Genomic DNA, 13603 nt, shown 5'->3' on the forward strand with positions numbered 1-13603 from the left:
AAACAGAACAACATTTCAGATATAGATAAAATAATGTTTAAAAAAATTAAAAAGGAACAAGAGTAAAAAGAAAACCCTATGACAAAGATGATAAAGATGTAAAGATGATAAAGAAGTGAGGGAGGCAATTGTCTTGAACATCCCTTTTTCCCCTGGTTGTGGTGTCTTTGCTGATAAAAGTTTAATATTTTATGAAGTTAAACCTAACAACTTCTCCCCTGAGTTTAGGTTTCCAGTCACATCGTTTTTTTCTTTTATATCTAATTCCTGAGATCTGTTACCTTATTTCTGAGTTCTTCTAACTCTGATATCTGTTGTTCTTTCATATCTCGTATCATTTTCTTAACATCTAGGTTTTTTTGAAATAGCAGGTTACAATGTTGATCTGTCTTAGGGCCATTTCTTTGTTGCATACTTTAATTCTCTGTGGAAATGTTCTCCAAATTATTCTCTTTTATTCGCATCATATCTTTGTACATTTAGCCTCAATACTTTCTGGTTGCTCATTTTTAGGTGAGATTAATTTCCTGAACATTTAGAGGAAAATATAGTTAACAGTAACTTTTCTAACTTCACAGAACTGTTACTTTTCCAAAATATGGTGGTTTTGCTTCTGAAAATGTTGTTTCTCTTTCTCCCCCGCCCCACACCTTTATCTGGATGATCTATTGTATCTGTGTTGCCCACTTTTTATTCCACTCCCAGTAGTTTATCTTCCGTCCTGGGAAGAACAGGTGATGGTGGCTCAGTTTTGAGAATTCATAGGGTCTAGACTGTGCCAGGCCCTTCTCATCCAGTTAGGGCTCCTTTCTCTCACCTGTGAATGGGTTGGACAAAATCTCTCCCAGTTTCAGTGGGGGTTCTGCCTGGCCCACTGTGCTTTCCAGCAAGTACCTGCCACCTAGTTACGTAGTTTCTGGTTTTCTCAGGCCCCTCAGAGGCCCATATAATCCCTCTGTTTTCTTCACACAAACACTGGTCCCACGCAAGTCTTGTAGCTCACCTGTTCATGCTCACCTCTTGCAGGGCTGGACTTATGGGGGTACATCACCACTGGTTCTGTTGTAAATGCTGTCCATGGGTTTTGGGTTACTGTCTGGTTGCTCTGTCTGATTTTTATGTGGGAATTTGCAGAGACTGAAACAATATTGCTGCCACTGCCACCATCATCCCCACATTCCAAAAGCTATTGGCTTTTCTGAAGCAGTCTCTTATCACATTTAAGCAGTCTCTTATTTTTATTTTACTTAGTTTTATCTCTTTAAGGCAGAATGCTGTTGAATTTCATATATCAATTTTTTAGTCTATTAATATAGTTGCATGATCTAATATATTTTTTAATATAAGATCATCCTCACTTTGTGAAAATTGAAGACCACTTGGAAATATTTTATTGCTCTTCTCTTTGCAATATTTAACATTTAAAAAATGTTATCGGGATGGTTTGCCTCTAACTATGTCGTCAATAGTTTTTAATATTTAAGCAATTTTATCTAAATAGAATTTACACAGAGTAAAATGTGCAAATCATAAGTTCAAGATTTTTAACAAATATATATATCTGTGTGATCAACACCTTCCCCAGAGGCAACTCTGTTCTGATTTCTGTTACCATAGATGAGTTTTGTCCCTTCCTGAACTTCAGATAAATGGAGTCATACAATGTGTACTCACTGGTATCTGGCTTCTTTCACTCAATAATGGGGATCCATACATGCAATTGTGTGCACAGTGGTTGTTCTTTTTTGTTGTTGATGAGGAGTAGAGTTCCACTGTATGAATATACCATAATTTATTTATCCATTCTTCTGCTGATAGACACATGGGTTGTCTCCAGTTTCGCTATTATGAATAAAGTTTTGAACATTCTTACACAAATCATTTTGTAAACATAGTATTTTCCTTTCCCTCATGTAGATATCTTAGGGTGGATTTTCTGAGTCACAGAGTAGGTATATAACTTTATTTTAAAATCACCATTTTTTCAAAGTGGCACCATTTTATGCTCCCACTAATAATTTATGAAAATTCTGTTTGCTCCAAATTCTGTGCTTTTGTTGTTAGGTGTCAGTATCAAGGTTATGAAACCCTAAGAAATGATTTGGGTAAACTTCCACGTTTTTTTCTGTGGTCCAAAATGTTTCAAGTATCAAAGGAATTATCTGTTCTTTTAAAGGCAATCCCCCAGGACATGTCACTCAGGAATCACTAGGGTTTATTTGGTTAAGCTGGCTCACGAGGTGGGTGTTCCTTTCTTTCTTCAATGCTCCAAGTACATCTCCCCACAAAATGATTATCTTTTCTTCTTGATGGAAGCTGTGTGTCTGTGCTCCCTTAATAGAATCTCCAACAAGCTCTTAAAATTGATGGGATGTAGCAAGAGAGAGGTCAAAGACTTTATAAGAAAATTATATATGTAATTTTAAGAGTGAAAAGCCAGGAAATGAAACTAGCAGTTTAGACAATTCTTTAAAACTGCCCGTGTGTGAAACGGACAATCAGTGAGAGAATACAGGGTTGTTTCAAGGCTGAGGGAAACAGTCTCTAGAGAACCAGGAAACCAGAGAAAGAAGGAATCGCTGATTATTCTCCTTCTCCGCTTCCCCACTAAAATCTAAATTAAATGAAGACAGGAGTTTCTGCTCATTTTGTTTATTGCTATTTGCCCAGGAACTGGAACAGTCCTGGCAGCTTAGAAGACATATTTGTGAACAAATAAAAGAGGCAAGGGGGTGCTATGGATTGAACGTCTGTGCCCTCCCAGAATCCGTATGTTGAAGCCCTCATGCTTAATGTGACGATGTTGCAGGTGGGGTCTTCGGGAGGTGATTAGGCTTAGATGAGCCCTTATTGGAAGATAAAGAGACTAGAGCTCCATCTTTCCTCCACCACGTGAAGATACAGCCAGGCAGCCATCTGTAAACCAGGAGCCCAACCTTGCTGGCACCGTGATCTTGGACTGCCAACTTCTAGAACCTTGAGAAATAAATTTTTGTTGTCGGATGGTATGTTTGTCTGGGATGGAAGCTTCCCGGTGGATGGTATTTTCATAATTTCAGCTCAAACTAACCCAGGGGGAATCAAGAAATTAGCCTTAGCCAGGAGCCTAAAACATCGTTTAAAATTCTTCACTTATCTTGAGCACTAGGTACAATCCATATTCTGTAGTGTGGCATTTAAGATCCTTCAAAAGCTATCCTATTTACCTAATCCCCCCCTCACACCTAAATCTGACTATTTTACAAATATCCCCCACACTTTTGTACTCCCCAGGGCTTTACTTAGAATTTTCCCTCTGCCAGGAAAACCTCCTAGACCGCTGTGCTTGATGAAATTCTTATCTTTCCGGAATCCACTCACTTATTAACCCCCATAGGATTAGTTGACCTCCACTGGGGAGTCCTGGGTAAGTGCAACAGATAAAAGCTGGAAAGTCCCTCCTACATGCTGGGTGCTATAATTCTATCCTCAAACATTCTGGGTGAGATAGGTGCTGCTTCCATTGGAAAGTTCAGAAACTAAGGTTCAAAGAGGTTGTGATTTGCTCAAAATAACACAGATTTTTTTTGTTTTTTGCTCAAAATAATACAGATAATTGGTGGCAGAACTGGAATTGAGACCCAGATGACTAGATTCTAGTCTGTATTCTTTTCACTACGGTATATGGCTTACCAGGGCAACCCATCAAGCCTTTAACCAGGAAAACACTTGTCTTTTGGATTCCAGTTATCTTTATCTTCTAGTACACTGTGAACTCCTAGAAGGCAGAGACTGCCTTATTCTTTTCACCCAAATGACTACCAAAGAGAGTAAGAACTTACCATATCTTGGTTGAAAGTGAATGGTAGCAGTTGTTTTCAGAATAGCCTTCATGCTGAAAGAATTCCATATTAGACGCTTTAAAGCTACACTCAACCTATTTCCCCAACAGTGAAAATTCCAAGGGGCCAAAGCAGGCTTGTAGGAGCCGATTCCAGGCAAAGCACATGGGTACGCGGTAGCTGGTCCAGCCATCTGACTTTCAGAGAAAGTACGAATGAACTTTTTCAGGACATTTCTAAGTCATCAGGGCTGCAGAAAAAGGTGGAGGAGTTCTTGAACAGTAATTATCTTGTCCTGCCTTCTGACAAGAAACCATGGCCTTGGAGAATAGGAACAAAGTAGGTTTTTCAGTCAGCTTCAGAGGATTTATTCCACTATTTATCGAATGACTGATTACAACAGTGCACAAAACAAAACCCATGTCTTCATTCTTGGAGTTATAGACTAGTGGTAGGAAATAAAGAGGTGGAAATACAGTGCCTTGGAAAAAAATAGAGTGTTGGGGGCGTGGATGGGGGAAACATGAGAGCTGAATGAGGTTCAAAGGAAAAGCAAAAAGATCAGAATATGGCGGGCAAGGGAGGTAACCGGTACGAAATGAAGACAGTGAGCTAACTGAAGCCAGCAATGCAGGACCATGTCCAACAGACCACGTTAAAGACTTCGGGAGTTACGAGTGATGGGGGTTCAGTGGCAGTGACCAGGGGAATAACATGATCTGGCTTGCACCTTCAAAAGTAAAAACTTTGTTCTGGAGAACAGGCAGTAGTTAAGCAAGAGTACAGGGAGGAAGGCCAAGGAGGAGGCCACTGAAGTCCAGTAATAGGGACGGTGGTCACTGGTAAGAGTGGTGCGAGGTCATATTCCGAACATGCTTGGAAGCTCTAGCCAACAAGATTGCTTTGTATTGGAGGCATGAGAACAGATGTGTCCAAGACGACTCTATGGTTTTTGGCTTGAGCAGCTGGGTGAATTCATGCACCATTTAGTGAGGACGGGAACACTGGGAAAGATCATAAGTGTGTTTAAGAAATCAAGAGTTCCATATGGAACATTTGTAGATGAACTTATATGATCTAAGATTACTTCAAAATAATCCAGAGGTCTGTAGATATGAAAAAAGATTGACCACTGATAATTGTTGAGATTGGGTGATGTGTCCACGCAGGTTCATTACGCTATTCTCTTTTTTGCATTTTAAATTTTTTCTATGATACAAATTTTAAAAATAGTTATGGTTAGACACATTATGTAAGAGAGGCCCATTAGACTTCATGTGGAGATGTTATGTAGCTAGCTAGATATGTGAACTAGAGGTTAGCAAAGAAATCAGAGCTAAAAATATGTGGAAGTTATCAGCATATTTTAAGTCATGAGACAGGATGAGACCATATGTGGAGTGAGTGAAAAGAGAGAACAGTCTCCAGTACTAAGAAACTGAACTCTCCAACATTTAGAGATGAGAAAGATGACAGGAATCTAAAAGGTATTTTTGCCAGGATTTTCGAATGCATAGCAAGTCACTAAAAAATACGTAACGTTGAATCAGCAATTCCATTTCCAGGAATTTATCTGAAACAAATAGGACTAGTGTACACAGACTATGTAAAAGATGTACTATAATGCCCCATAGGAAAAGAAAACAGGGGTGGTGGTGAAATAACCTAAAAGTTGAACAGTAATGGGCTAGGTGGATACACGACAGCACATTCAACAGAACATTGGGCAGCAATGACAAATGTAGGTATATTTTAGTGACCTGTAAATATTTTCACAACGTATTGAGAAAAGCTAATCAAATAAAGCATTATAGTTTGGTTTATACTTATTTGTTAACACTGTAAATATGTATTTTGCACTTTCCTTACTATCAATAACTTAAAATAGTAAATATCTTTGGTGGCAAAATTATGTATCCTTCCCCCCACTACACTTATTTTGTAACTTTTCTCAATAAACACTATAAAAATATACAAGTTTAAAATTTTTAAAAAAATTCATTCAGTAATATGACATACAAAGAACCTTAAATAGGAACCTGATTTGAATCAGTCAAAAATTATATTGATACCCTAACATCTATCTGACTGAAATAACTACTAGGAATTGTTTTAAATTAAATACACTATAAGAAATTATTGTAATAGTATATTAAATATTTTATTTAAATTAAGGAATAAAACAAAATTACATACATTTTTTCCACTGTTTGGATAAAATTTCAAATTACTTACAAATAATCTACACACAGTTCCTCAGGTATCAAATTTCAAGTATTTCAGTGGTGTCATGTAAACATAGTTTTCAAAATGCATAGGCTGTATTCCAAAATTTGGCATATAAGTCCAGATGCAATATATACTCTATATACTGACTTTAAATGACCTAAGGATAAAATCATTTTAAATAGGCAAAGCAATTTACTTCTCTATAATGAAAGTTATAATACACTTGCCATTTTGACACCTACTCAATGGATCATATCTAGGAAATTCACACCTTATGAATTTTATTTATACTGGAGTATGAATTCACATAAAAATACTTTCTTTAAAACATGCTCTATTTTAGAAAAATAATTTAAAATTGCAAGGTTTTTTTTAAATCAAACTACTTTCAAGTTTTTAGATCATTAAGTTCCATCCAACTTCCCTAATTTAGCTAATGACATCATTAATAAAGTCTTACTCATGAACTTGAACTGCACCTTAAAAAGTAAATTTGTTTACAACATTTCACACTTAAAAGAGAAATTTTTAGTATTCAATCTAAAAGACACATTTTTGCAAGTCCAGTTCTAACAACTCTGCTTTTTCTTGCAATGCTTTTATTAGATAAAAACTATTATTAAATTTTCTATTTGACCTCAGAAAATCCTGTTTAGGTCAATACTTTCAATGACTTTAAAAGCTTCTAAATATATCTTATTAATATTTCAGTCAAAATTCTAGATTTCTATAGAGATATTATATAAATACCTCTTCTTTAAACTGTTTATTTGATCTTGGTTATAAAAATCATCAAATACTACGCTGCTAAAAGAATTTTTTCTTTCTTGGCTTTGAGCCATTGTCTTTTCTATCTCTAAAGTTAAAATTATCATGTTCCTATATCTAATAATACTGTTTAAGCATAAATTTTAAGAGAGAATAAAATGTAGTTTAATATTTTATCATTACCACCTGTTGCAATGAGCCGGCCAGATCAGAGGCTTTCCTCACTAGAACAGCTGGCTTTAAACCAAATATTGATTTTCCTCCTGTAACTCACACTTGTCTATTGAATCAGTTACCCAACCTTCTTGCAGGATTTTAAACTTTCTCTTAAGAGTCCTTCGAAAAGCTTTAAAAGCTGCAACACGACTATAATCCTCCCCAATGATTACATGAGACACACCCTCAGCTAAACGAGAAACTACTTTTGCTCCATGAAATCGAAGCTCCAAGGCTGTAACAGCTAATCTTGTTCCTTCGATTTTGGTACTCAAGTCTCTAATAACAGTATACAAGTCCAAATAAATGGTGTGGTGTCGAAACATACTGAGAGGAGAGTGGTCCCAGGAATATCGATATTCTAAATCAGCAATCACAGAAGCCATCTCGTTAGGAGTCTGTTCACTACAATTTTTGATTCCCGAGAACACTTCCTTCAGGTGGTTCACGTCTGTATCAACAAAGTAACTATCACCATAGCAATCATATTCACGGGCAAAATGTTCTTTTGTTGATGGGCACATATGAATCATAAAGCGAGGCTGCCATGGCACACAGCTTTTGGTCTTAAAACACTCTAACAGCCACTCAGGCTTGACAACATCATGCTTATTTGAAGAAATGATGTTTTTCACTCTGATGTTCTCAGATCCTGCGATCACACAGTATGTGTCAGGGCCAGGATTTTGTACTATATAACCACCAAATTCTGCAATTCTATTCTCCAGATCAGGCTTTGGATGGTTGTCTATTCCACTCATAACACAAAACTCCACATCTTCAAACATATTAGAAACTTTGTTTATGTTAGAAAGGTTAGGTGCTTTTAAGTGCTCGATAATTCCAATAACTTTCCTAATCTTTGGGGCAGATTTCCGCTTCTTTTCTTGTGGTTCTTCATCACCACCTACATAAAGGTGTCTGGACGCCAGCTTTCCAGATGCCTTCCCTCGAAGCTGTTCCAAGTCATCCAGAGTCAGGCATTCATGCCACTCTTTGTCTTCTCTTATCTTCTCAATTCGTGGAAAACGCAACGTGCAGCCGGTTTTATACATATCACTGGAAACAATCTCTGTTGCCTTAATCTGAACAATGACAGAATTACAAGGCTCAATGTACACTTCAGGCTTCTCTATCCCACATAAAATGCTACTTGGTGGAGCTTTTTTATGAAAAGGCTTCCAATGTTGGGCCAATTTCAAACCCAGATCATACAGTTCTTTCATGGTGTAACCTGAGCCAACACGACACAGGGTATGAAACACTGATGGTTTTTCACCAGCAGGGGGTTTCTCTGCTACAGCACACAAAAAATGAGACATCATTCCACCCCGAGAGCCTTTACCCCAATAGCCTCCGACAATTAGGATGTCCAGTTCATCTGTCAGTCCATTTACATACTCTGGTTTAATTTTCAACCATCCTTCACCTCTTTTGTCTGGCTTATAAATGGATAGAGGATGTTTTATCATGATTCCCTCTTCTCTTTTATCTATTGCTTCATTCAAAGCATCAATTACTTCTTGCTTTGTATGAGCTTGCATTTTTTGTACTATTTCTATTCTACCTGGTATCGGCATAAAAATACTACTAAGAATTTCACACCTCTTTCTTAGGGTCTCACGTCCTAGCTTTTTATTATTAACCATCAACACATCAAAGACACAATAACAAGTCTGCAGATCAGAATCTTCTACCATTCTTTTAATATCAAACTTATTCCCCTTTTGCATAAAAGTTTGTGTATTAGGGTTGTAGGCCATCATCTCACCATCAAGAATACAGATTTGTATATCTGGTTGGAATGCATTATGAATGAATGGTGTAAGAGAACCTTCCTGTGGAGAATCACCAAACTGATCCGTATAGTCATAGCCATTTCGGGAGAAGTACTGGTATACATCCCCATGCTTGTGCATTTGCATACGCTCGCCATCTAGCTTGGTTTCAATGTAGAAACTCTGGTGTTTCATGTCCTTCTCAATTCGCTCAATATTTGCGATAGCAGCTAGCATTGGTTTAAAAGCCGAGAATAAAGTGATAGAAATATCACTGAGTCCTATCAAAGGATCATGCAGTTGCCTACAAACTTTCTCCAGATCTGTGGTGACATTATGCAACTCAGCAGCATCATTGTGAAAAGCAGAAAATACAGTTTGCTCACTAACACCAAGCTTTAGGTCCTTTACAATCATCCGTATGAGCCACTTTTGTTCAAGTGCTGAACTCTGAGTGATAAGCTGAAGAAGACTCTTCTTTATTAGGTCCTTTCTTTTGGCAGAATTATTGCTGGCAACTGAGTCTAAAATGTCGTTTACTTGCTGTATGGTTAAACTTCCTTTCGGTAAAGATCTTGGTTTCAACACAAAGTATGCAATCGTTGCAAAGTCTCCAGTATCTCCACGAGTTCCAGTAGGTGTTCTGTAATTTAAAAGTTTAAGGGCATCTTTTCCATCTCTAGGTAAATTAAGCAATTCAATATAAAGCTTAGCAAGCATCGTTTCTTTGATTCCATAGGCCATTCTCTCTCTTTCTAGCTGAGGAAGAATCAGTCTCATTGCTGGATAAAAAGAGTCTGTGACATCTTTTTGGTTCTTATGAAGAGCATCATGAAATTTTCTCCAGGAATCTAAAAATTCTTTAAAGTGTCTGATTTTTTCTGCACGTCCTTTACTTTTCTGTATTCGTTCTAAAGTTGAACACAAATCTGCAAAAGGAACGTGGGATGCAACAGTTTGCGAAGTTTGTGAGGCAGCCATGGAAGCGACGGGGAATCTTCCGGTTTAACTAATAAAGCAAAAAGAGAATAACTTTAAGTAAAAGGTAAAATTCAACTAAATATGTAAAGACCTTACGGAGAGTGCTTGGTTCAAGATAAATGGTTATTAATGTTTGCTAAATGAAAACAGATCAATGCTATAAATGGTGTCTCTTTGCAACCTCTACATTTAATGAAAATCACTTATTTTACTCCGATCCTATTTAGTGTTTATTATCAAAAGTATCACCAGCCCCATTCCCTTTATTTACAATACTGAAATTAATCATTTTAATTACCTTTCTCCTTAAATTCCAACTTTCACTGAAGTAATTATTCCATTCCTTAATTATTTAGCACATAATGCAAAAGGATATTGCTGTGCTAACAGAAAAACAAATCAGGCTCAATTCCCTCCATTTCTGGGCTTCTGAGGTAAGGCCTCTCCTTACAGATCTCCTCTTTTTCTGTCACACTACCACACAGCACCAGAAACAAAACTTTTTGACACAGATGCTTTTAACAAATCTCTAGCCCACTGAATTGAAATCCGGCTTTCTAGGAAGCTTCAACTCCTACATAGACAGGGCCCTTCACAAAAAAACCCGGTGTCCTCTTCTTCCAGCCAAACAAGCCGACAACTATGCTTACTGGCACTTCACCATCACTCGCTGTGCCAAATGACTCCAGCATCCAAAACCCAACCCAAAACACCCACCCCATGAAGTCCGCACCTGATCTCTCTCTTTTAACTCTATTTTATCGCAGTTACTTACAGTTTTATAAACTGAAACTCATTCGCACACTTTTTTTGTTCATACTCCCAGGCCGGTTACGCCCCAACCATTCGCTGTCTACACATGAGCAAGGCACCAGGCTATGGGCACAGGCTGTCTGTTTCTGCCTTGAGAAAGCAGACACTCCGTAAAGACAAAGGGACGTCATGGGGACTAGTTATAAAATGTTAAGGGCTTTAACAAAAATAAAACAAAAGTAAAACGTCATGAGACAGAGCTTTTCACTGAAGCATCTTCCAAACTCAGAGAGGAAACAATGGGTACCTAGCTGGGCTACGGTCTAGAGTACTTCCTAAAGTGGTCACCACGAGTATGAAATTTCTTTCCAGTTTTAAGTATTCATGCAGGTTCTATTAGAATCTATTAGATACCAGAGCTATTTTAATATGGTTTAAACTATGTAACACTAAAATGAACTAACTTTTCCAAAAAAGACTTCAAGCAAAAATGTGTGCTCCAGTAATATAAACCATGTCTTATCTTGTGGTGTCAGACACCTCCCAACACATGCCCAGAGCAGCTTCACAGGGAGTGGGCACCACATAGCGTAGAGAGCAGGAGATGCCCCTACTCCAGCAAACAAAAGACAATCACACACACCATCCGCACAAGACTACATTATCTAACATGCAGCACAAGAACTCGAAGGGCTAATTACAGTTACTGGGTTTACTAAACCGCGAGTCTCCGGAGGTCAGAAACTGTCTCATAATGTGCCAACAGCACCTGGCACGTAGGAGGTTTGCTTGCTGGATGAATTCCTGGAGCTGAGTTCCTGGAAAATCACACTAGGGAAAGCTAGGAGCCGGTTTCACAAACACGCTCCCCAAACGCCTGGTGGGATTCAGTTTGATTACAAACAACTCAGCAGCTACAACTGCACTGGGCAAGTTTCACCACAACCATTTTGGTGGCCTACAGGGAATAAAGCTGCACTTCTCAGTCTGACTCCTGACAAAGGAAACCCAACTTCTGCTGAGTTGGTTAGACCAAAAGATAAACCCATGAGAGACCCCGTTCCTGAGACTTTTATCTCTGAATATGGTACCCACTTCCCCTTACTGTGTCTCCTCTGCATAACTGACTACACCACCTGGTTAACTATGTTCAACGTCCTACCTCTCAAAACATGCTCCCTCAAGCCAGTACATTATAGCATATAACATTATATTTACAATTTATACATAACGCATATAAAGTGAAGTATGTTAAGAAATACTTCTTTGAATGTTCAAGATTAGTATAGTTTCTGATCTATCTGTAGATTCTGTACGGTCCCAAAGTCAAAGTTTCCCTCAACAGGTCCCAGGCAAAGACTCAGATTACTTTATAATCATGTTGAAATCCAGGTAACAACGTGGATATACATGCATCATAAAACCGTTATATAGATAACAAGGATTCTAAAATTAGTATAAAATGAATAGGCTTAAATATTTTTACTTATTAAAATTGCATAAAAAGTCAAATTTTAGGATTTCCACTGCTTTGTATATGCTCTCTATTTTTATTTTCTGGATTCTGGATTCTGATGTTTTCAATTTGCAAAAAAACAAAACAGAGAAGTCAGTGGTTAGGGCCCAGGCTTTGGAGTCCAATAAATCTGAGTTCAACTGTGGACTCTAACGTTTAACAGCTCTGTGATATGGGGCAACGATTAAGCTTCAGTTTCTTCAAGTGTAAAATGGAGTTAATAACCAGGCAGAAATTAGAATGACATCTGATAATTTACAGAAGGTGCTTAACACATTCCCTGGCATTTAGGGAGCCCTTGATCAATTTTAATACTATAATGCTTGTTGAACTAAGCAACATTTAAAATATAAATATTACAAAATACTAAGCAAATAAGAAGAGGGGGACGCTTCGCTTTTTGATAATGATGAGCAAAGCTTTCAAGAGAATGAATACAAGTAATCAGTACACAATAATGACTCATCAGCCATTCGGGTGCCGCCTGCACAACCAAACACACTAGCAAGGTTGCATTAAGTGAATACGGGAGATGATTCACTGCTATTTTATTGGAGAGAAAGTGACTGGTACTATCGAAGCTTCCTTCGTGCAACCCTTGACAAGACATAGGGTTCACAGCAGCCTACCTTTCACCACACTTGGTGACGTTTTGGGAGAATCCCGGCAGAAAAAAATTAGCGGTGAAAAACTGCCAGAAGGCTGTGGGATCCGGGAAGTTAATGAAAGACAAAGGGTAGAACAGAAATAAAGTAATTCCCTCCAACTCCACCCGTTCACTCCTGTAAAGTCACTGGAGGGGTCCTCACCACTCCTCTGCCCCCAAACCCTCAACAGAGGCCAGCTGAATCCCGAGCCTTCGACACGCGGCCTTACCTCTCGTCCCCAGCGGCCGGGTGGTCGTCACAACCACAACGTATGCAATGAAGGCAGCCCCCACGGTTCTCGAGAGTCAAACGCGGCAGAAACTACAGTCCCCTCGCCCCACGTCCCAGGGCTGGGGGTCTACATCAAGAGCCCCGAACAAGCACCCGGGGTCCGAGGCAGCGCGGTCGCCGAGGAGTCCGCGCCCCGACCTGCGAAGCCGGGGGCGGGGAGCTGCAGCACTTTCAGTCCAGGAGTAAGAAGAAAACCAACTTTTCACACCACAGGAGTTTGCGGGACCGAGAAGACGCGAGGCGGCCCCCTCCTGCTTTGCTCACCCTGCCCAGCGCCCGCCGGCCCAGACCTCACCTCCGCTCGCTCCGGGGACCATCAGGCCCCTCCTCGGCGGAGCCTCGGCACACACCAAACCGGAAGCCCGAACCCGAGGAGCCGGTTCAGCCAGCTGCTCCTGGCGCAGGCACAGGCGCCACCTGCGGGCGGGCGAGGCCGTGACGTCACGGTGATAATGTGCGCACGCGCAGTGGCGGGCAGGATGGGCTCTGCGAGGAGTGCACACTTTGTGCGGCTGCAGAGGACCCGAGGTTGCCCTGGTTACAGTGTGACTACTAGCATTACTCCCGTTAGCCTCAGCAGCAGGTGCTCATTGCAAGCATCTG

General features: G+C 39.4%; 1 protein-coding gene across 2 annotated transcripts; it reads right to left on the reverse strand.

The window, feature by feature from the left end:
• Positions 1–5957: 5957 nt before the first annotated feature.
• On the reverse strand, positions 5958–13454 carry LIG4 (DNA ligase 4). Of its 2 annotated transcripts, none has more exons than XM_008506874.2 (2): positions 13296–13454; positions 5958–9821 (listed from the first exon to the last, which is right to left on the reverse strand). In XM_008506874.2, the coding sequence occupies exon 2, from the start codon at positions 9791–9793 to the stop codon at positions 7058–7060; it is 2736 nt and encodes a 911-aa protein (XP_008505096.1). In that variant the 5' UTR covers positions 9794–9821; positions 13296–13454; the 3' UTR covers positions 5958–7057. The 2 variants fall into 2 exon arrangements, with proteins under 2 accessions (XP_008505096.1, XP_008505095.1); XM_008506873.2 differs by having other exon boundaries at positions 12939–13348.
• Between the last annotated feature and the right edge of the window lie 149 nt (positions 13455–13603).

This window comes from Equus przewalskii, chromosome 16 (assembly GCF_037783145.1).
Source record: "Equus przewalskii isolate Varuska chromosome 16, EquPr2, whole genome shotgun sequence".
Lineage (NCBI taxonomy): Eukaryota > Metazoa > Chordata > Mammalia > Perissodactyla > Equidae > Equus > Equus przewalskii.